The sequence below is a fragment of the Saccostrea cucullata genome, unplaced genomic scaffold (assembly GCF_032062105.1).
Source record: "Saccostrea cucullata isolate Sc308-1 unplaced genomic scaffold, CSIRO_AGI_Scuc_v1 ctg8204, whole genome shotgun sequence".
Classification (NCBI taxonomy): Eukaryota; Metazoa; Mollusca; class Bivalvia; order Ostreida; family Ostreidae; genus Saccostrea; species Saccostrea cuccullata.
Window position 1 is genome coordinate 17,155 of NW_026936078.1, and position 24,786 is coordinate 41,940.

General features: G+C 33.2%; 1 protein-coding gene across 1 annotated transcript; it reads right to left on the reverse strand.

Annotated features, from left to right (window-relative positions):
* Positions 1 to 1,675: 1,675 nt before the first annotated feature.
* On the reverse strand, positions 1,676 to 20,893 carry LOC134244719 (uncharacterized). Its single transcript, XM_062726972.1, has 3 exons — positions 20,678 to 20,893; positions 13,513 to 13,635; positions 1,676 to 1,966 (listed from the first exon to the last, which is right to left on the reverse strand). The coding sequence occupies exons 1-3, from the start codon at positions 20,891 to 20,893 to the stop codon at positions 1,676 to 1,678; spliced, it is 630 nt and encodes a 209-aa protein (XP_062582956.1).
* Positions 20,894 to 24,786: the final 3,893 nt, after the last annotated feature.

The following is a 24,786-nucleotide window of genomic DNA, read 5'->3' on the forward strand; positions in this document are numbered from 1 at the left end:
ATGCAAGTAAGTTCATGATCAATTAATTTGAAAACATTTGCTCTATTTCTCTTATCTTTCTATGTCAGTTAATGTCTCTGTTTTTATTGATCGTGGAGTACCACAGGTAAATCTTATCTCTTATTTTTACTGGTAAATCAATTACAAACAAGTTGCATACTTACCTATAATCAGCCATCCGAAAAAAACCCGGTCTAAAATCCAGATAAACAGTATAAATCAAATAAATAATTTACAATTAAAAAGTTATTAAACAACTTAAGGTCTCTCCCATTGAATTAACACTTCTTCCCAATTATTCACTGATCCTGATAATATACATGCGTAATATAGTATGTAAAAGGCAGTTACTCAAGAACTTTGCACGGAAGAAAGAAATCCGGATTTAATAATAACTTCTTATTTCCCCACATTTTTGTCAAACTCATCTTGACCACCTTTTTGTGATTGACAAATTAAGTGTTCTATGACTTAATAAGTTTTTATTTTCTAGATTTGGTATATTTACTATAAGGCAGTAAAAGCTGCAACTTTCAAGTCAATTAACTACACATCAGAAAAAGGTAATTAACTGCAATTATTCATATTTTTAAAAGAACTATCTTTAAGCTTTGATTGAAGCAAAATTACATTATTCTTATCCTTATTTTTCATATAATGCTCTGTTACATTTTCAACAGTGAAATACTGGGATGTTATCATTGAATAAAAATAATATTTGTTACGGTGTGAAGGGATATCAAAATGAGATCTTTCACAGTGTGACCTGGGACCAATTTTACAAAGAAAAAAAAGAACAAAATTATAGGATGTTGATTAAGTTCTTTACTTTGATTTAAAAAGGATTTTAATCTTTTTAAAATAATTCAAAAAGACGTTTTGTGTAGGAATTTCTAACAAAATAATAAATTTTGCAAAATTTTACCAATAACACAAGTATCATATATATCGAATCAAAAGTTAATGGACGTTTTTTACACTAATTTACATGCTGAATTGTCTACAAATTTCATTCTCCCTTTTTTGTTGATCATGACAAGGGGCACACGGAGGTATTACCGGTCGGTAAGGGATGCTCATTCCTCCATGGAATATATATCACCTCTGAACTTTTAAAGACCAGGATTTTGATCTGCTCCTGATTTGTATTCGTTAAATAAACTGAGCTTGAATAAAATTCGTTATCTCTTTACTCCGGTATCTCAGGGATAAAAATAAAAATTAGTGCTCATTGTACGTGGAACAGATCATTATTATTCATATGAATAAGCTTGTCCGAAATCTCCTTGTCTGTGTGTATGAAAAATGTGAAGATAACGAACAGTGATCGACCACGCTAAAAACTACTCACAATACAATTCTGTGTACAGCGCATAACAGGGACCTATGGAAATTACAGAGGTAGGATCAGGTGCCTGGGAGATGTAAGCATTCCCTGTTGACCGGTTATAACCTGCCTAGACAGCTATGATCAAGTATACGAAACATTCTGTTGTCACATTCAGTACAAAAAGGTTTACCAATTGATATGAAACAAGTCAGTCAAACACTAGCAAAATGAAGTTTATGCAAGATAATCTTGTCTTTCGATATATCTGTATACACACAGTCTGTTGGTCTTTCCTGATCCCATCCAAACAAGATGATTTTTATAGTCATATCCCAAACCCAATGGCTAAACCATTCCATCTTGTCTTGTTGGTAGATTTGACAGTAGGAGACCGTCCCTGATAATCATTTGTAGTGTTTGGTCTAGTCGACCACAAATCAGGATATTTAAGAATGCATCTACACAGGCTCCACAAGGCATAAATAATGACAATCCTTCTGGTGGTCCTGTGTAAGTGAAACGATATTTTCCGTCACGGTCTGTGACCACCACACCCTTTCCTATATCAGACACAACAATGTCTCCATTCCTGTTCTCAGTGATGTAGACAGGTTCATGATATAATGGTTTGCCGGTCTTGTGGTATTGAATGGTTTGGATTTGTATTGTACCATTATATCGAATGCATTTCACATCCGATAATGATATAGTAGGATTTTCTTAATCATATCTAATCATGACCAGCCAGTAGAAGCAGAGTGACAAATACACCATGGTACCCATAGTTCTGTTCTCTTAATTAGTGTCGACTTTGTAGTATTGTCTCCAGTCTCTATCTACATAAATCAAATATCCACCACTGGTTATTGTATGTACACCATAAAGTTCACTTACATCGAATAAATAATGAATATTGTTACCTTTAGAATTTGTTAAAAAAGATTGTGTCTATTATTGACCCAAATTCTATCTGGTGTCACAAACGAAACGTGAACACCATGAATTAAGTCAGGTACAGCAACATACTTCTTTAACATGCCTAGTGGCATTAGCTTTAATATTTGTTCATTTCTTACTTGTCTTTTTCATACCCCTGTGATTTTGATATCAACTAATGACTCAAAAATGCCCCCTGTTTCTATTTCTTCATTAAAATTACACATTATGGTATCAGGAAGGTTTATTGTCTTGGGGATGAGGGTCTCCTTTATGAACAGCAAAAATTTTACAGGTTTGTTTGCTAGTTGCTCGTGTCTGGCACATACTCCTTCATTTTGTGATGCTTCAATATAAATCTCATAAAAAAAGTGTGTTTTATACAATACCTTTTGTGTCTTACTATGTATATCGATTAGTTTTTTTTCAAGTTTTCAGCTTTAACCGTGAGCTGTTTTGGGATGCTGGAAATGTTTGCTTTGAAAGCTTCGGCCTCAGAATAGAGAACTGCCCGCATGGCACAATTGTATGGGAGGCTCTATCCTCTAATTCTAATCATGTTTCCTGTCATTGGACTTTGTAGGATAATTGGACATACAATTCGGTGCTTGTAATTTTTTTTCACCAGATTTGCCTTTGTTTTTTTATATTTGTAGTCTCCATGTTTCTCGCATGACTCAGGTGTTTTAAAGTCACCATGCTTTGAGTGGGAAATAATGACATCATGGGTTTTGGTATCGAGGTACACAACGTGTTTCTGCTTACAAGGCATACCCAGGTTTTGTTTATATGGACTGCAGTATAATTCTGTGTCATTCTGACTCTGACAGCATTGAAGCACTTTAACCTGTGCTTTGACATTCGTATTCGTGATATCACTTTTATTTGATCTCTTTTTCTCAGGTTCAAAATGTTATTTCAGGTTACAGTCTACAATTAAAAACATTACAACATTTTAAGGGTACCGGTACTTAACACAAACAGATATCTTCATTTATGCATTTTCTTCATTAAACTTATTACATAAAATAGTTTCCCTGTCATTCAAAATTCAAAATCATCTGATAAGTAGCAAGTATTTCGGTACTTTAGGTATTTGATTTATGCATTTAAACCAGTTTTTACATAATTTTTATTATACTATTTACAAGAAATGAACGAATTTTTTATGTGGACAAATACTTATGTTTATTTATGTATCCCATCTTAAACAATATGACAACCTATTCATTTTTAGAAATAATTGATGAATTTAAGCTATATTACATAAAATTAAATGCAATTTATATACTTTGAACAATTAAAATTGTGAGGGTGGAAAAATTACTAACTTATCTATACACTTATTTTTGTAATTTTTTTTCTGGAGACAACAAATATTTTGAGACGTTTCTCCTTCTTCAGAACATTTTGCTTGAAATTTAAATATTATGCATTTTTAGGTCTGTTAATATATTCAATTTTTCTTTTATTTCATTTGATAAGACTATATTTTCTTCAACTGGATCAGCTGATAGCCTGATGGTGTTTCATTTTGTTTATTTATTTTTTTAAATAATGCTTCTTCTTTATGTGTACTTTTCCTTGCTTTTAATCTTGAATATTTAACAATAAACCTTAGTTTACACTTATTTGTGTCCCATTTTAATTGATGGTCATTTAAATCTGTGTATTTCTCTTTTAAATATTTGATTAATTCTTTCATTTTCAGAATTCTCATCTCCTGATAAGGATGTATTTAATTTTCAAAATCCAGGACCTCTTTTATGATGGGCTTCACCTTTAAGAGTTTTAAGATATAACATTATTATCTGTTTTAATAGCAGGTTTTATGTTTGAGTTTGCACGCAACCGGCGTGAGAAAAAATGGAATGAAAAAAAAACTGTTCCCTCCAGATCAATCACAATACATTTTAGCATGCTGACATCTTCTCTGAGGGACTTTTTCTCTTGTTTCAGTTGCTAAAGCTCGTTGTCTCCCTCTGCTTGTTGCTTTGTAACAACGAAATATAATAACAATGCAATTAAGGAATGTTTTTTAGTTTTGTGTGAGTTATTGGTGTGTGAATCACACAGACTTGTCACGTAGGCATATTTCATGAAGCGCGCTAGCGCTTCATGAAAAATATGCCTACGTGCAAGTCTGTGTGATTCACACACCAATAATTCACTCTAAACTGAAAAACATTCCTTATATTTACATTTTACATGTTTGGAAGCAACTAAAATATACTCATATTTAAATGTCTTGCTGCCCTCCATCGTTGCATTTTTACAAACGTCGCTGCAGCCTCATTGTGACGTCACGTTAACGCATGTTTCTCCGTGTATATTTCTATGCGTGAGTATACACGAAAATGACTTTCAAATCAATTTCACAGTTGGCTTAGTAGGAAAACACAGCGAATGTAAATATAATGTAATAAACCGGGATTACTAGTATTACATTTTGTGTCGAAATCAACGCAGAATGTAATAGCACACTTTTTAGGATTATTACATTTTGCATTATTACATTTTTACATGAAACGAAAGAAAAGATCGAAAATTGTATTAACACTTTTTGTCAGGCAGGTTGAGTATAACTTTCATATCCTTCTTTCAATTGAGAAATACGTGAAGAAAATGAATAAAAAGAAAACAGAACAAAAGGGAAAAAATACACATTTGCTAATTCTTAAAATGAATGGAATATGAATGAATATTTTATCTGTTGATTTCATCTGCTATATTTATTCAAAATCAGTTAAATATTCAAAGTGTTGCAAATTAGAAATCCGCATGCAGGAACGGATTGATGTTATTAGGGTGGTACATTTTGTTGTCCACTGTGCCTTTTGCCCCTTGATTGACAAATGCAATAAATAAAAAATCTATTAATTTGTGGTATGTGGAAATATATAGCAAACATAGGAGGGTGGTCAATTTACAATTATGATTTCATACTGTTTTGAAAACTCTCTCTCTCTCTCTCTCTCCAATAATGAAATATACTTTTTTCTGCTTGTCCAGAGTAATACAATGATCAACATACAGAGTAAACACCTGACCTCATCCCTGACCCTCCTCTCAAGACACACACACACATACACTTTTTAGAATTTGCAAACCAATGCGCCCTTGCCGAACATGCATGTCAAGAGCTTTTAATGGCCCATTGGTCAATCTTTGGTAATAATAAAAATGTTATTGGTTAGATATTTAACGACTAATCTATAGAAAAGACATGTCAATCAATGTTAAATTATTATTAATGTTTTTTTAAGTACAGTGTATCGAATAAAAGTTTCAGTCATAAAGTCAGAGTTAGAAAAAAGACACATTCAGATTTAGTGATGTCTGTAAAATCCATAGTGGGAGCCTCATTGTCATAGTTCAACATGGTAGAGTGAGTTTTCCCATGCTATATTAAAATCAATTTTATTATTTTTTGCGTTTAACACAATCCAAAACATTCATTTTATTTTGTTTTATTACATACAGATTTATTACATATTGCGTTGTCTTTAACGAAAAAAAATAATTAAAGCAAACCACCAATGCAAAATGTAACAACGAAAAAGTACGTTATTACATTTTTCTTTTATCTGTACGCAAAATGTATTGACGCAAAATGTAATAATCCAAACATCGTTTTATTACATTTCGCATTGTAACATTGCTGGGCTATCAGTTTGATTCTGAGATCGAACCCTTCTTCTTCCAACAAGTCTTTCTTTACCTCTTTTGCTTATTTCCTCGGTGAGATTTCTGGTTGTCCTAAGTGAATCCGTTATTTTCCCGAGGCTTATTTTGAAGACTAAGGAGTGAATGGACAGCACTTATCTTTCTATCTCAAGAAATAATTTATTGATCATGGAGTACCGAAAGTAAACCGTTATGGAACCGGGGGGAAGGGGGCTTAGGGGCTTAGCCCCCCGTTACTTTTTTTTCAAAGATAGATATCATATAGGCATTAAAAATTTGGGTTTAACTTTTCTTGTTGGTTTAGCCCACTACCCCTCTTTCAAGTAGCCCCCCCCCCCCCTCTTTTGCTTTGCTTCCGACGCCTATGCTATGTGAGATATTCGCCTCTAATTCGAAAAATTCTTCCCTTGTGTTCCTGTCTTTGAACCATGCAGGCTAATTTGATATCCAGAATTTTATGTCCTTGATGTTTATCATTTTTACCACAGATTGGACATTAACAAGACCGGCATCCGTTTTTAAGCGCTAAGCGCAGCGCAAAGCGCTTTCTGTCAGCGTAAATCTACTTCCGTTCGCGAACCAGCGCCACTATAAGCAAGTTAGATAACTCCTCTTGTTATTCTAAAAATATGCAACAGGAAATCCCTGACTCTTTTTGCTATTTTAGTGTACTGCTGCGTTACGTGTATTTCTAATAATAGGAAGCAATTAGTAAGGTAAAGGGATATTTCACAGTTAGTAGATAAAAGCAGTTCTTATCATGCTCTTCTCAATATATTGTAGTTCATTTAAATCATGTCGGCACACATTACTTTGGTATCATGTAGCTAATAATTGCTGCATCTACTGCGCAAATACTTAATTAAAAGCAGTATATTATTAATCATGTACATGTAATATAGTGATTGAATAAGTACATAATTTAAAACTCAGATGGGATTTTAATAATGAAGTTTTATACAGCTGTAAATCTCAAACTGGTAGTGAGTTACTAATATTCAGTATTTAAAAAAATGATTAACAATGTACTACTTACATAATATGGTACGTTCTTTATAACTTATATCCATATAAACTTTTATTATTTTTTCTTCTAGACCCTTACTTCAGGCATTGTAACTAAAACAAGCCTTCCTTTAACACCTTGCACCATGCTGAGATCTATCAGTGAAGTTGATTTTCGCATCTAAGTATCAATTAGTAACAGACTGCAATGCATTCATGGACTGTCTTTTTAATGTCTTTACTTGTGTTGTACTCTATACTTGTATCATATGAGTAAAATATATTATGTAAATGATTCGAAAGGAAAAGCAGTTTCTGTGGTTGTAAAGACATGTAGGTTATGTGGTGGCTGTGTTTTCAACGAATTCATTCAAATAGTAAAACTTATTTCGTTGAATATTTTGCTTCAAAATTGTGTGTGTAGTGTGCAGGATATCGCAAAAAAATGCTAAAACCTTAATTAATGTTCTTAGCAATGGACAGGAATAGGACTAATGTAATGTGAAGCAAACAGTTTAATGTACCTAAGCTGTGTTGCCGATTCTTAATGAAGACTAAATAAAAACAGAATAAAACTAGAAGTACTGTGAGCAATGAGCTCACTAAATGATACCCCGCCTCCCATAATGTCCATGTGTTGATATATATTGTTTTACGGTAATGACTCGTCCTATCAAATGTTATCCAGAAGCTTCTATATGTGACGTCATAGGTAAACATATAATGGCAATGTCCATGTTTTGCTATGGGAAACCTAAAATACGTGTCGAATAAAAAAGTAAAATAAGAGGTGCACAATGGCAATATGTTATAAAGATTCTGTGAAAGTTTCATTAAATTTCACTCAGAAGTATAAGAGGAGTTGCGGATAAGAGATGGGTACACCAAAGCGTAATAGACGGACGTACGGACGGACGGAAATAAGTTAACGATTACTATATACCCTCCCACTTTTCAAGCGGGGGTATAACAATGTTGTATATCTTCATGAAGATTTATTAATACTTGAGATTAATACTTGCATATATTTTTTTTTCTTGGTCTCTTGATCGAATTAGTTATCATTGAAAAAGCAGAAAAATAATGAGCAATTATTTTCCGTATTCCTTTTCAACTAGCACAACAATGTCGTAAATATGTTTTTCTTCTCAGCATGTTTTGCATGGTAGTGAAGATCATACATACACAAGTAAAGAATGGTGTAAAGCATCAAGCGTCCGTAAAAATTATTGAAGCATTTTAAATTATTTTAACAATAGTCAAAAATACTTTGGAGGGGGATAATGAATTTTTTTTATTCCAAAGAAGAAAAGAGTAAAAAAAAAATTATTGTAAAAAAGTAATATTTACAAATTAGTAAAACATATTGTGATAGCAACACAAATGTTACTGCAAATACGCCATAAATCATGTATTTGAGAATCAGAGATAAAAGGATAGCGTCGAAAGATTAATATAATAGCTTTGTTTATACTCAAATATTTATTTACATATTAAATGTATCTGACAAAAAGGGCGTTAATTCTAGGATGCTCATTTCATCTATATAGAGTTTTGTCACATGACGATGTTACAAACATGATGCCAATCTTCAATTTGAAACACTCGTAAACGCGGAATGAATTTGTGATTAAAAATGATCACCAGAGGATTTTAGCTTTCAGTGTTGCACACAAATGAGAGGAATTTTAGCGACATAAGTGTTCAAATTTATTTCAAAATATACATTTCCCAGCAATTGTATCGCTACATTTAAACTCTAAGTTTCATCGGAAAACTCGATTACCATCTCCCTTCCAATAAATAGCAATTTATATCCACCCTTACCAAAGTAAAATTATTGCAGCAATATTGCCGCTATATTGCCGCAACATTGCAGCAACACATTTTTTGTCACCAGAAACAAGCTTTTTGGGTTAGTGAAATATCACCGCTAGTGGCAACAACTTCTGGTGACATTCTGGCAATACTGCCAGAAAAAACTTTCTGGCAGTATTGTCAGAATGTCGCCAGAAAATCTAGGATTACCCATTAGGCAATTGTGAGCATGCTCAGTCATTTACTTCCTCTTTTTAAATAAAATGGAGGGAATTCAAAGGCAAGCATGTTTTGCTTCATTATTGAATGGTATCAAGTTAATTGGAGTTGTTACTTGTGTACAGTAGGATTAGACATGATGACTAGGAAGACTGAATAATGTGGAATAGCCAGAACAAAAGAATTTCAGCAGTTTCCATGGCCTGGCCTTTTGAAAGAATTATAGGAATGTCTAATCTGTTTTCATGGTATATATATATATATATATATCAGACTTGGTAAGTCAAAACCATATTCTTTTTTAGATGAATGATTTTATGGAGTTAAAGTAGGAAAAATTATATGCATTTCAACTAGTGCTTGTGATACATGTATACTATATATACTTGTATGTCTATATATATCATACCATTGTTGCAGGAGAAGATGAATGCATGTTATCAATTAAATGCATGCACATATATGATTAATTTATTGCATAAATTTAAATACCTGCAAGAAAATAATGATTCTATATATATGTTGGAAATTACAAACAAGTTATGTATTATACATTATACTGATTGGCATTAGGGAATATGTGATGGGCAGCTAATTATAAGGTTATTTGAAAATTAATGCAGAGTTGCTGGACATTTTTACAGTGGCATATTAATATTTTTTACACACATTTTTTATGTGCCCGGATTGATAGATTAGGGCGCATATTGTTTTTGTCCAACCTTTGCCATATGTGATAACTTTTGAACCAATGAGATATAGAGACTTCATATTTGGTATGCATACTCCACTTATTAAGTCCTTTCAAATTACACCAAGGTCAACGACCTGGTGACCTTAACTGTGACCTATATGCTAAAAATAGTTTTTATTGAATATTTGCCATAAATTAAGAACCAGGAGAAATAGAGACTATATACTTAGTATATGCATACTCAGCTAATTTGGGTCTTTAAAATGACACCAAAGTCTTTGACCTTGTAACCTTTTTTGTGAGCCATATGCTTAAAATAGATTTTTTGAACCTTCGACATAACTTTTGAACCATGAAAGATGGCAGCCTCATATTTAGTATCCATTCTCCACTATTTATGCTCCTTCAAATGACCCCAAGGTCAATGACCTTGTGACCTTTTTTGTGATCAATATGCTAAAAATAGCCTTTATAAAACCCCACCATAAATTTTGAACCATAAGAGATAGCGACTTCATATTTAGTATGCATATTCCACTAATTAAATTCTTTCAAATGACACCAAGATCAATGACCTTGTGACTTTGACTGTGACCTCTATGCTAAAAATGGTTTTTCAAACTTTGTTGCCATTGGGGGCATAAAGTGTTTCAAAACATCTTTTTTCTACAATTTTTTTCTATCTTATCAAAGAATAGCATAAGCTTAAGTAGCTATTTCTTACCGACTCTGTAGCTAATTATGCTCTTGATTTTTATGTTTCTCAGCACGTTTGTTAATTGTTAGATTGATAGATCATTATTACTCTTAAATACCAATTTATATCTAATTTACATACGAAAAACGATATTGCCACAATATTGCGGCAATAATGCCGGAAGATGTTGCCAGAAGATCAATAATTTGGTCATGATTTGCATCAATATAGCCGCAACCCCTTTCTGGCAATATTGCCGCAAAACTAATTTACATACGAAAAACGATATAGCCGCAATATTGCGGCAATAATGCCGGAAGATGTTGCCAGAAGATCAATATTTTGGTCATGATTTGCAGCAATATTGCCGCAAAACTAATTTACATACGAAAAACGATATAGCCGCAATATTGCGGCAATGTATTGCCAGAATGTTGCTGCAATATTGCGGCAATAAACCAGAAGATGTTGCCAGAAGGTCAATATTTTGGTAAGGGCTAATATTACCTCTAATAGATTCCTACAAGGCGATTGGGGAAAAAAAAATTTTACACGGAGAAATATCTTCTTGCAGTTTCATGTATGTTATATTGAAAGATTTTTTGACAGAAGAAAAAAAGACATAAGACAATGTTGAATTTCATAATCTAACGGGAAGTTTTCAGGACTAACATATTTGATTATGTACCAAACAAGTGTGCTCCCCCAAGCGCTGTCGCACTGTCAAGATATTGCTTAAAATTCAATACAACAGGAAATTTAAATTCAAAATAATTCTGATGAATTTCAAATCAATATGCTTAGCGCTTTAGTACTTTCAGCACTTTGATTATGTTTGCAGTCTGTGTGTTTATTGCATGCCTCTGGTGTTATAAAGTATCCCTGCTTAAAGATTAAGTAGAAACATCATAATCTGTGGTATCGAGGTACACATTTCCCAATCATGACAAGTAGCACAAGGTGTGACCGGTAAGCAGGGGATGCTCACTTTTCCATGGCACCTGATACAATCTCTGACGATTTAAAGGTCAATGTTTGCTCTGCTCCTTTTTTATTGTTTAATGGAATTTGAGTTTGAATACCGTTTGTTATCTCCATATATTAATTTTATGTAAATCTCTGATTTTTTTCAGAACAAGTAGAGTATTTCCGTGACTCTCTTAAAAATTCACCAAAAAATGTCGTCTTCGCCGAAACAACTTACGACGATTTTTGGGCCACAGGTCTCAACCTTAACCAAGCGAAGCGTACAAAACCCACAGCATGGCCCGAAAAATATGTTCTGGGTCTGGGACAGATTCTTGGACGCATAGTCACGGAAATTAAAAAAACTCAAAAAATCCCCCGGAAAACAGGGCCAGATCAGGGCTACCTCGCCAGGATTCGCAAAATAAATAGCAATTCTTATCAATGCATGCTTCTTTGTTTAATTATGCACGAATATTCTCTCTTTATCTGCTTTTTTTAAAATATGGAATACATAAAGTGTATTACCCTGAATGTTAGAGGGTTAAATGGTTATGATAAGAGAAATACATTACATTACAATATAGATATTATTTTTCTACAAGAGATGCACTTCTGAGAAAAAAAATAATTTTAATTACGGTTCAAGATGGTATGGAACATCTATACATTCAAATACAGATTCTGCACATAGCAGAGGAGTATCTATTCTTTTTCATAAAAAATTTAACTTTGAAATAGTAAATGTGCATAGATCTTTAGATGGCCGTAAAATTTTGGTTAATCTAAAAGTAAATGACTCAATTATTTCCCTCGTAAATGTATATGCACCAAACGATGAAAAAAGTAGAATATATTTTTTCAAAAAATTAAAGACGTGGATTTATACGTTAGCAATGAATGAATTAAAACAACATAATGCTTGCAAGAGTTTTAATACAGTACTTAAAAATCAGAACAGACATAATACAGAATCAACAAATAATGATAAAAGCTCAAAACAGTTAGAAGATATGCTGACTTACTTAAATTTAATTGATACTGGAAGACAAAAAAGAAAAAGAAAAACAAGGTTTCACTTGGTATGACGAAAACGGAATACCAAAAGTAGAATAGATTTTGTATTTTTGTCTAAAAATTTTGAGTTAGACTTGTCAAAAGTTTTTCTCAGAAAGGCTCTTAATACGCAAGGTAGTAGAAGTACATCGTTCGATTAGATTAAATCTTTCAATGAATAAAGAAACAAGAGGTCAAGGTTATGGAAAATAAAAAGGTACCTCAAAGGTGTAACAGATCTAGATTATTAAATAAGATGGGAAAGGCTTAAATCTATCGTTAAAACGTTTTCAATACATTTTTCAAAACAAAAAAGTCTTGATAGAAAACAAAGAATCACAGAATTAGAAAAAAGAAATAGAAAACATTAAAACGTCTCCGCACTACTTAATGGACACAAGAAGGAAAATTAAAACTATCTTGAAGCAGAATTAGACAAAATTTATGCTAAAACTACTAAGGGTGCATTTATTAGATCAAAAGCCAACTGGATAGAAAACGGGGAAAGAAATACATCATACTTTTTAAGATTAGAAAGAAAAAATCAATCGGCAAATACGATACATGAAATCAAAAAAAAAATAAATTACTAAATAAAACTGAAGACATCATGGAGTCACTTTGTAATTTTAATGAAAACCTATATTCAACAAGACATGTCCGAGTAGAAAACATAAAAGAATATTTAGAAGATTGTGAATGTCCTCACTTAACTAATCATGAGAGAGAGAGAGAGAGAGAGAGAGAGAGAGAGAGAGAGATATGTGATGAACTTCCCACGATTTCCGAATGTCCGCAGGCCATAAAGCAAATAGAAAACAACACAATTCCCTGGCTCTGATGGGTTACCCGTCGAATTCTATAAAATATTTTGGAATAACATTAAAAATTATTTTTATGTATCATTTACTAAGACACTTGAAAAGGAGGAAATGACTTTTTTCAAAAATTATCAATTATTTCTCTATGTAGTACACAATTGGAGTCCTTACCTTGTATCTGTCTTGTGGTGATTTTGAGTTGTATGTCTTTAGATTTGAGTCCTTACCTTGTATCTGTCTTGTGGTGATTTTGAGTTGTATGTCTTTACATTGGAGTCCTTACCTTGTATCTGTCTTGTGGTGATTTTGAGTTGAGAAAGTTACGGCTGGTGTCCTGATTCAGAATGGCCACAGGATTGTCCACTTGGATGTTAAATTGGTCCAGGATAGCCGTTAATTCCTCTCGCTTCATAAACAGGAGAAAAGAACGATTTGTAGTATAAACAGCCTAGATAGGCTGTAGGGCGAGACCGCTGGATGGTAGAAAACACCTGCCGAGCTGACTGGTTTGAGTCAAATATTTTAATTAGTAAAATAAACATCATCAGTTATTTACAATGTACGTAGTATCGAGTGCATTGACCTCTAATTCAAAAAGGATACAGAAGTGTAAGACCTTTCCGTAAAAGTAAACAAACAGGTTAATCATATTAAGGACTATATTACATACCAGGATGTTTATCTATCTACAGTCATCAATCCAGGAACAATAACTGAACATTATTAAAGTTTATATTAAAGTTATACTCACTTTTGCCTAATACAAAAACACTGACCACCAGTTTGTAAAAACTTATGTTTAGATTATGATTTGTTTTGTCAAAATTCCAGAATTTAGACCCATTTATTGAATAACTTGTTAATCGTATATGCAAAAACATTAATATTGACTATTATGTATTGTACATTATAAATACTATCTACAGCGAACTTCGGGATCTCTTTTTTGTTCTTAAACACTATACAATCATCATTTGTATTCTCAAATAATTTCACTACTGTTAAATAAACTCTTAGAAAAGACTTCCTTGTCATTGGTTCCCAAGACCAGTTTGGTGCCGTGACCAGGATGTGCTAGGTAATGGAAGATATCAAACGTGGAAGGAAAATGTAGCAAGGCAGGGGAAAATGGTGATGAAGCTAACGTCAGGTTCGTTGTCTCATTTTTATGGATTTTGAAAATTGACTGAATTTGTTTCGAAGTTTCTATCCAAATTCTGACAATATTGCAACAGTTATCAAAGAAACATTGGATTTTGTCGTGGACTACATTTGAAGCATTTTTTATATGACGTTGGTACATTGTCTGATACCAAGAGCGGAGAAAAAGTCTAACCTAGTGTCTTTGGGTCCGTCATACATATTTGTACTGATTCTGAATTAATTCGCTTAGAGAATGCGATTGTGAAGAGGATAGTACCATATTTATGTTATTAGTATAATACTGTGGAAATCACAAAAAGTCATGGAAATGAAGATTACGACAGGTGATAGCAGTCAATTAGCCGATGTTTACAAATGAAGACGACGACGAAAACTAATGATGTAATTAATGGCAGTTGCAGTATTCTACGAATTTATCATTGCTTTTGTTAATTACAATTTCCGATCTACGAGAAAATAAAATGCGAGACTAAACTTATATAAATCGTTCATGTACAAGGTATATTTATGACCTTTTATAATCATGGGGAGTGTTTCCATTCCATGAAATGATAATGCATAACAACTTGCATCATCATCATCAATCCTGCTTAAACTAAGGAACCAAAAAGTACACATCCAATATGAGTGAAATAAAAGTGAACTTTTGTATATCCATAATTTAATATAACTGTATTAATTATAATCCACAGTATTTGTTTATCCTTTTGATACTACTTAGTATACGAGGGCTGTTCAATAAATAATGTCCTGAACTGTATGACATACAATACAGATATCATATAACATTAAACTTTACTTTTTCTTATAGTTGAATCTTAACTGAATTTATAACAGTTTATGTGACCACTTTTCATCGCATAGTTTCATTGTGAGAAGCTGGAAAACAAGGGCTTTTCGAGACATTGCATTATAAATGAATGGTAAAGAATAGGTAAACTCGAGTGAAAATAAAAGCTTCATCAAAGCTCCTGTAAAACTTGTTAAAAATCCCAAATATTCACTGAAATATGTGACAATTACAGCAACCAATGCCTATTTTATAGACAAATAAGCAGGTGGATTTCAATGATAAAAAAATTATATAATGGGCATCAAAAATGGGTACCGTCCTTGCCAACAAAAAGTATAACAACTTATGTACTGTTTGCCAAATTTCAACAAATAATACTTAATCATGTAGGATTGACTTTAAGACACATAGCAATTTTGATAGACATTACATCGGGGGTAGTTTACACATTTTTGAAGAAACGTTTGACGGTAAAAAAAAACCTTAGTACTCAAAAGATCACCCTATATTTTGAAAAATTAGTTAAAACGACAGCGTGTACAAATGTCTTACCATTTTAAAAAATATCAATAATTGGATTATCCACGTTCTTTTGATATTCAAACGGATAATGGAACTTCAATCTATTGCTTAAAATCCTCAAAACAAAATCTACGATAAGATGTATCTGACAAAACAGCCAAGGTCTGGCGAGAGCAAAGAATTGCAAGAGCACAGACAGATTCATATGCAATTTTCTTAAATATTAGTGGTATTGTTGTTCAAATTCGTTTTCGAGGAGACAGTTTAATTTCTGGAGGAGGCTTGCAAGCAAATTGTTTGCAAAAAAATCGAAAGCTTTACTAAAGGAATGCCCCAGAATCAGGAATCCACTACATTAAATTTCTCCATGACAGCGTCCAAACCCGCGTGCCCTTTAGAGTAAAGGGGTTTTCGAGATAAACGAATGGTTAATATTTTTTCACATTAACAATATTCGCCAGATCTTAGACCTTTTGACTTGTTTCTATTTCAAACTTGAAAAAACACCTTTAATAAGGAAGAAATAAGTCCAGGAAATCATTGGATCTGCCATTTTCCAGTATACTAAGGGTCATACCCAAAATTGAGTTCTACAAACAATCAGAAATTGGATAAAAAATGTTACGGACATGTGTTTTAATTAAGAGAGATTGATAAGTAAAATAATGAAGATTAAATCATTGAAAAGCGTCTTTTGCTTCTTTCCGAGGACATTATTTATTGAACAGCCCTCGTATAGCAGTAAAAAAACTTAAACAAGAAGAAGAGAACCTTGAAACACGTTTTATATCCAATGACCATGATGAACATATTGCGATTACTCATGTGAACCATTTGTGAGTGTTCCAAATTTTGCAAAGAATTTTCATAATCAGTTTCCTGTTATAGTCCTGTGAACCAAGCAAAAATAATTGTCTTGTTCCTTAGTTCAGAAATTTCCTCCAGAAATTTCTAATTACATGGGAACAAATGTATATCGATAGGGTTTGACACAATTACTTTAATTAGTAAAATAAACATCGTCAATTATTTAAAATGTACTTAGTATCCAGTGCATTGACCTCTAATTCAAGAAGGATACAGAAGTGTAAGACTTTTCCGTAAAAGTAAACAAACAAGTTAATCGGATTAAGGACTATATTACATACCAGGATGTTTATCAATCTACGGACATCAATTCAGGAACAATTACTGAACATAATTAAAGTTTATATTAAAGTTATACTAACTTTTGCCTAATACAAAGACACTGACCACCAGTTTACAAAAACTTATTGTCATCTCTCACGAGAGATGACACATTAAGTTTGATTTTCGGATGTGAAGTCTCAGTGTAAGCTGCCATTTATCAATCGGCAATCCTCGGCTGACTCCACTACGCTCCATACAAAAAGTGCAAGGCCACCCGAGGATCACCGACTGGTCAGTTTGATGATGATGCGATTTTCTAAATATAGATCGAGATGTAAACAATGAGAGATCTGCCTTATTATTGAGAAAGATACAAGCTGCACAAAAATCATAGAGATCGCTTAGGTGGTGGGGGTTCTTCAAAATATACATGCGCACTTTAGTTCTCTTGTATAGTCTTCTTGGCCATTACGTAAATGATGGTCAGAACTCGATAGAAATCTTCTAACTAGGTCAGTGCGTGTGTAAAGATCCTCCCCGGCCGACGCGTGGATCCAAGAATTCACAGATAAACAGCATCAAATTTAAAACATTTATAAATAAAGTAATTGCATTAACTAATATAGATTGATGGTGAAAACTTCATTTTTTTGGTTCATTAGTCATTCTATCAACTTGCTATCATTTAAAAAAAATAAATAAAACAAGTCTGATTACGCAATCGAATGTTTAAATTAAGAAACTTCAGAAATTAAAAGCACATGTTATAAGCGGATACATTAATGTCCATACGAAACTACAGACATTGGAAGATTAAAGATCACAAATAATCATTATGAGTATTTTCTTGAATGTCTAATCTATTCTTTTTAAGGAGTTTTCATGTTTATAATTACAGAACTTGCAATCATTTTCTTTATGCAGTTTTAATTGCATTAATAGCAAAAAAAAGACATCAAATCACTTCTCCTATATTATTGAAATGAGGCCAAAATTATAATAATACAGGATTGTTTAAGTTTAGTAAGCAGAGAAAGTTTACTATAGCACAAAAATATATATACTCGTATATACGAACTTCACGTGAATTTGGAGGATCACTAATGACACAATACTGTATATTCCGGAAACAGTCGTAAGTTCGGGGTTTCCAAATGAGGACTTTTTTCAGATAATTTGCAAATACTTTATTTTATTAGACAGCATTTAAATGTTATGACTTACCTAATTTAAAAGCATGTGTGCTTTATTTCTTTGGATAAGCTAAGTGTGTAAAAGTATATAGGTTTCATATTGTAAGACTTATGTGCTTAGTTGATGACAGTTTTCACTCACTTGTGATTTATTTTGACAGTACCGTGTGCATGTGCTTATATTTTATAAAGCGTTTATTAACAAAGGTGGATCCAGAGATCTTGAAAAGGGTAGGGGCCCACCGTCACTCCAAAAAAAAATGAATTATTAAAGTTTATGGATATTTTGGACACAAAAGCGGGGAGTCTGGGCTCCTTCAAAGTTGATTCTGAATAGCAAACCTTTTGATGTAAGTTTAGTTCATTTTCCCCGTTATACCCAAGGGGTTCGATGGCCATATCACTTAAAGGAATGAGAATTTAAGGAAAATGTTTTGAAAGGGTCAGTATTCTTAAAGTTAGCACTTTTGTTAGCTGTCAGAATAAGAAGCTGTGAAAGATATGTGTGTAAGGTAAAAAGGAATGCTTAGATTTTACCCAACTAATTCTTGCAATATTTTTTTTTTTTACAATTTAACGAATACTGCTTTGTGGGACATTAACAATTTTTTTACATTGAAAAAAAATACTCTTATGATTCTCCAAAGGAAATGGAAATGTGAAGTAAAATTCAAACAATTATAGCATGGCTTGTGGGGCATATTAGGCACAAAACTCTTCAACTTGACAAATTTATAAAGAGATAATAGACACTTTTGTCATTAGGAGTTTTCTTTCTTATCCGAGTATCGACGTACCTTAAGTATTATGGATTATGTTTACTTTGTAATAGTGCGAGATATATATGTCAATGAAACGTCCAAAACTTTGTAGTTTTGATAATTTCCAGATAAAGGACTAATAAAAAAATATTTGAGTATATTTCAGTGTGAAATGCTTTAGCAACATTTGATTCATTATATTATTAAGATAATTTAAGAAAATCGGATCTACAAATCTGTGCCCTAGCTCTTTTAACCTTGTACTGTTGTAATTGTTCACTGCAAGCCCCCTCCCTTATCCACACTGTTTGTTGAAGTATAGTCATGTACTCCCAAAATAAAGTTAAAATATTTCCTTCATATCCACAACATAGGATTTTGGAGTTTGATCATTAATCTTTTTTCCTAATCTAAAATTGTTCAGGTAAACTGCCACTCCCCTTCCCTTGAGGAATAGAAAAATCTGAAATAGCTGAGAAAAAAGTTACACTTCACTGTTTATTCTGTGACATTAATGAAGCTAAAGAGATGTCATTTCAGGCTTTCTGGAAAGCCAAACTTGTGTTTAGATTATAAATTGTTTTGTCGATACGATATATCCTGGTGAGCTTGAGATAAAAGATACCACAGAGTCCGACACTTCTGCTTCATACTTGGATATTTTACTTGAAAAAGACACTAATGGTAATCTAACAACCAAGCTATATGATAAACGTGATGACTAACTTTTCTATCGTTCCCTTACTTATGCAGCAATATACCTTCATCACCTGCATACGGAGTATATATATCTCAGTTGATTTGATACGCAAGAGCGTGCTCTACGTATGAACAATTTCTTAACGAGGTAAATTATTGACAAGCAAGTTGATGAAACAAGAATATCAACAGTCTCGTTTAAAGTCAGCATTTAGTAAATTCTATGGTCGATACAATGACCTTGTCAGCAAATACAATTTATCATTGAGTCAAATGCTGACTGACGTTTCTCATACCAATTGTTAGTCACTGAATTGACGACGGATTTTTTCCGTTATTTCCTGATCATGACAACGAGCACACGGCGGGTGTGACCGGTCGGCAGGGGATGCTCACTCCTCCATGGCACCTGATCCCACCTCTGATGTTTCGGAGGTCCGTGTTTGCTCTGCTCTTATTTTGTATATTGTTTAATGGACGTTGAGATTGAATACTGTTCGTTATCTCCATATCCTTCTTTGAAAAAAATTAAAGGATTTAGACCCATTTATTGAATAACTTGTTTATCGTATATGCAAATGATTATAATGTATTGTACATTATAAATACGATGCACGGCGATCTTTGGGATATCTTTTGTTCTTAACCACTATACGATCATCATTTGTATTCTCTAATAATTTCACTACTGTTAAATAAACTCTTAGGAAAGACTTTTTCCTTGTCATTGGTTCACATAGAAAACAACTGGTGGCTAGGGGGCCAGGTGGTCAACTCAGCACTTGGCTGGGTGGTTGGGTAGGGGGTCTAGGTGGGGTAAGGGAGTGTACCTCCCGGTTTTTAAGGGAATAAAAGCCGTCCTAAAACTTGGCGTTGAACCCTTAATCCGATGGACAGCTGGAATAAAGAACAAGATAAGAGTTTTTAAACAAGTTTATTAATCTTTTATAATATACAAAGTCAACTCTTCTTCTGACCTTTCACGGTCTTCTTGGCCCCACCCGTCTGTTTTCTTTTCTTAGGCTGGTCCCCAGGTCTGTTATCCTGTAATTTTTTCTCCTGAGGATTTTTTTTCTGTCTTTTCATCCTTTTGGTCACACTGATTACTCCAATGTCCGAATTGTCCACATTTGTAACATAAGTCTTTCTTGGGAAAATCAGGCGTCAAGTGCCCTAACTCTTTACGGTGTTCGTAGGAATTTCTGGGGACTTTCCTTCTTGATCCGGGGTCCCTTGTAGTTTGTTGACTTTCAAATCCATCCGGGGTAATTTATTTTTTAAGTAACCCAAGTCAGTCGCTACCCTCTCTTCAAATTGATCTTGTTCCTCTTGAATCTTATTCAGTGTGTTCACTATGCTTTCTAACCTGGTGGTCAAGATGGCCATATCTTCTTTATTCATGGTTTCAGGGTACATTAAACATTCCTAACTGCAGACCCATAGCATCCTGACTCTCAGGCATGGTAGGTAATGGATCTTGTAGATAGCTCGCAGGTGTCACATAATTAGGATTGCTTTCATCATTGCTTATGCCTTGGTTTAAAAAAAAACACGGTTAACTTCTGACAAGGTGTGTAACGAAATGAGGATCTAAACCCTGGTTTTTATACTTGGGGTACTTTTTATCCCACTCAGCCCCTGGCCAGGTGGTCTTTACCCGGTCCCTTTCTGGACACGCGCTTCCCGCCAAGAGGACACCCGGACCTGCTCAGCACGCATCATGCATTATGACGTCATACACTGCATAAATATGCTTTTATGCTTTTTTAACTTGAAGATCATTCTGTGGTTGAATCCATCAGCGGTCAACATGAATAAGTAAAATCTGGCTCGATGAAATCAAAGGGAACGGAACCGAGTAAAAGAGCTCATCCTTAGCTTTGAAACTCTGCGAGAACATCTTCTAAACGGAAAGAAAAACAAGAAGATGAGCAAAGTGGAGATTTTAAGAGCTGTTGTAGAATATATCGAAGAGTTGCAAACCCTGACCCAGAACTGGAATACGACATCCACTCACTGCACAGAGCCCTTTTCTCCAGCACAGAGCATGTCTTCCCACGCTTTCTCAGAGCCCTTTAGTTCAGAAGAAGAGGAACTTCCAGACTTCACTTCCTGGTTCGCCTTCATTTCACTTCAGAACTTCCAGACATTCGTTCCTCGGCGCTGTTTTAACAGTTTAAAAAAAAATCAAACGGTTCTTTTAAGAGCCACCCAACTCTTTAGAAAAGATGCTTTTTAAACAGTCAAGAAGTTGCGGAGTTGTATCAAATCCGCATCATTTTTCCCCTAAATTCTTAGGGGAACCCTGTTTTTCACTTAAGGCCCATAAAATGTCATTTTTTCTCTCTGATTTTCTATCAAACTTATCATAAATTCGGGGGGGGGGGGGCATGTCTTTTTTTTAAAATTGGCATTACTAATTTTTTTTATTATTAGCTCCAGTCTCAAAGAAATATTTTTAGGAAGCTTTCTTTACAAAAAATAAATCAATACCTCATGGTTCATGCATCACGTCCTATTAGATTTTTAGACGCAGAGTCTATGATTTTTTAATAAAAAAATCTAGATTGGTTCATACCCTCCGAAAACTAAATACGAATTGTTTTTAATCCCAATCTACTTTTAAAAAAAATTACTTTCAAAACCAATTGGATTCTAAGGAAAAGGAGCTTCTACTATGGTTTTCTGAAAAACGGTGACCTTTGAACTCGGATTGTGTTTATCCCTCAACCCATTTTTACTTGATTTATACTTAAGTTCCTATTCTTTTGAAATAAAAAATATATGGACTCCTTTCCCTAGGTCCCATCTCACGAAATATCACCCCTTTTCTTGGTCTCACACTCCTAATCGATTAAAAAAGCCTACTTTATAGACTCAAGTCACTGGATATCGCCTCCTCGCTTCGACATTTTAACTGTTTTCTCTACGAAGAATTCATGTCATGTTTCCATTCTAGTAGGAAAAGAGGCAGGACACTAACCCCTATCATGATTGATTCCTAGGACAAATACACGAACATAAAATAATTCATAAAATCTACATTGTTTATCTAATAGTAACCATAATCGCAGTATATATTGAACTTTTAGAAAGTTTATAACATCCCCCCCCCATTTTTTTTATTTGGTTAAACCTATGACTTACGTTAATCATTTATTACAAACACTCCCTTTTTGTCACCGGTAATATTTAAATTGTATCAACTCCCATCTTTATTTGCCCTGTTTATTGAGTTGACATTGTACTACATGCATGGCTGTCCACCAGTCTCAGTCTCTCCAACTAGGTGACCCGGTGGTGTATTTATTTATTTATAATTTATTTTTTTAGAAAAAAAATTAAAAAATAGATATGCTAAGTATATCTATACAGCCATGTAGAGGCCTGTCCATCTCAACTTTACTAGAGAAGTGTTGAGATGGAGATGGAACAGAGAATTGAGGCTGGAAGCACTAGGTGAAAAAAAGAAAATGGGTTATTTTCTTATCACCAATTAAAGATTTATCATACTAAGATTTATCAAATATATATAAATACAATATACAAAATTCAAAGAGTCCTCATGGAAGGAAACATCATTCAAAAGTCTTATCGTATATATTCGCCTATACGTTGTTTTTAGGGGGAAGGAGTTAAATTTTAGTCCAAAAGTCTATGTCCAACTTATAGGCGAGTCATAAAAGGTTGGTATTTTTCTGGACATGAAACGTATGTTACAACGCACTTTGAAAAATTACGCACTTTGAAAAAAATTTTCAAAGTGCGTTAAATTTTGGGACCAAGTCAACGCACTTTGAAAAAATAAAATTTCTTGGGTGTGGCATAGGCATCAGTACCGGAAAGGGGGCTTACATGTAGGCACATAAATATTTTGCAAAGATATACATAATATATACATGTATGCATTCAAAATTGGGGCTTAGCTGTGGGGTCAACTTTCAATTTGCTACCGACGGCTATGTACAATGTTTAAGAAAAAAAGAGTTGGGATGAGAGACCTTCTACTCGTCTTCTCCTTGTTCTCAATGAGGTTAAATGAGTTCATGTAAATTTAAAAAAAGTTTTAAAGATATAATTATTACAATTTGATTTCCTCTATTCTAAGTCTAGAATTTTTATTTTCATTCATATCTTTTTTTTTAAATGCCTCCATGGTAAAAAATTATTATGTGCATTCTTAACGCACTTTGAATTTTTTTTTTCAAAGTGCGTTGAGTGTGTCCAAAATTTAACGCACTTTGAAAAATTTTACGCACTTTGAAAAATTTTTTCAAAGTGCGTAATTTTTTCAAAGTGCGTTGCCACAAACGTACTACTATTCTAGAAATATTAAATAATCTCTCCGTACATCGTGATTATAAAGATCCTGATTTTACTCTGTATACTGTATTTAGTACACCGGTCACATGTTACTTGATGATACAATTTCATTTCTAAGTTGAAATTCAACATTGATTATTAAGATAAGCAGAGAGAGTGATTGACATTGCGATGCTAGGAGACATGTTACGCAGATTGATACATCAACTTCAGTCTCAGGTGAAGGGAAGTAACTTACCAAAACGTCAATTAACGGTATACTTAATACTTAAGTAACTCAAATCTTAAATTAAATAATATCATATAAGGTTATAATTACATGTTAAATCATTTTGATAAATAGTTTTAAGCATCAATCAAAATCTCATTTTGTTCACGAGCTTAAATTTCAAATTAGTTTTAATGATCACATTTTGTCTGTTGTCCGTCTGACTGTCTAGTAACCTGTCCGTCTGTAAACTTCTTACATTTTCCTATTCTTTTCCAAGAACAGCATGACCAATTATATCCAAAATCGCCATGACTCTCGCTCGAGAAGTTTAATATTTTAGTTTGTTCAAATCATGATTCTCTTGGGTAACATGCTGTCTTATTTGGAAATCAAAGATTTTTTAAAGAAATATATCTTCTTTCGACCAGCAAAGCCATGATAAGTTGAATCAATATTTTGTTTTTGTATGATTTTGTATATTTATGTGACAATGTTACCATCTGTGAAAATGAGAAAAAAATTAAATAAACGAAACATATAAAACTAGATCTTTTTGTCGTTCAACAAAAACGGAGGGCTTTTCGACCCCTTAAAATAAAGAATCTTAAAAGAAAAATCAATATTTTACAATTTAAAAAAATCATATAATACAATATTGCAAAAGTTCTTTTGAGATCAATATTTAATTGGAAACAACAATTCTCTTTGTACATGAGTGTCTACTCAAAGAGACATAACTCTTTCGTGTTTATTAAACACA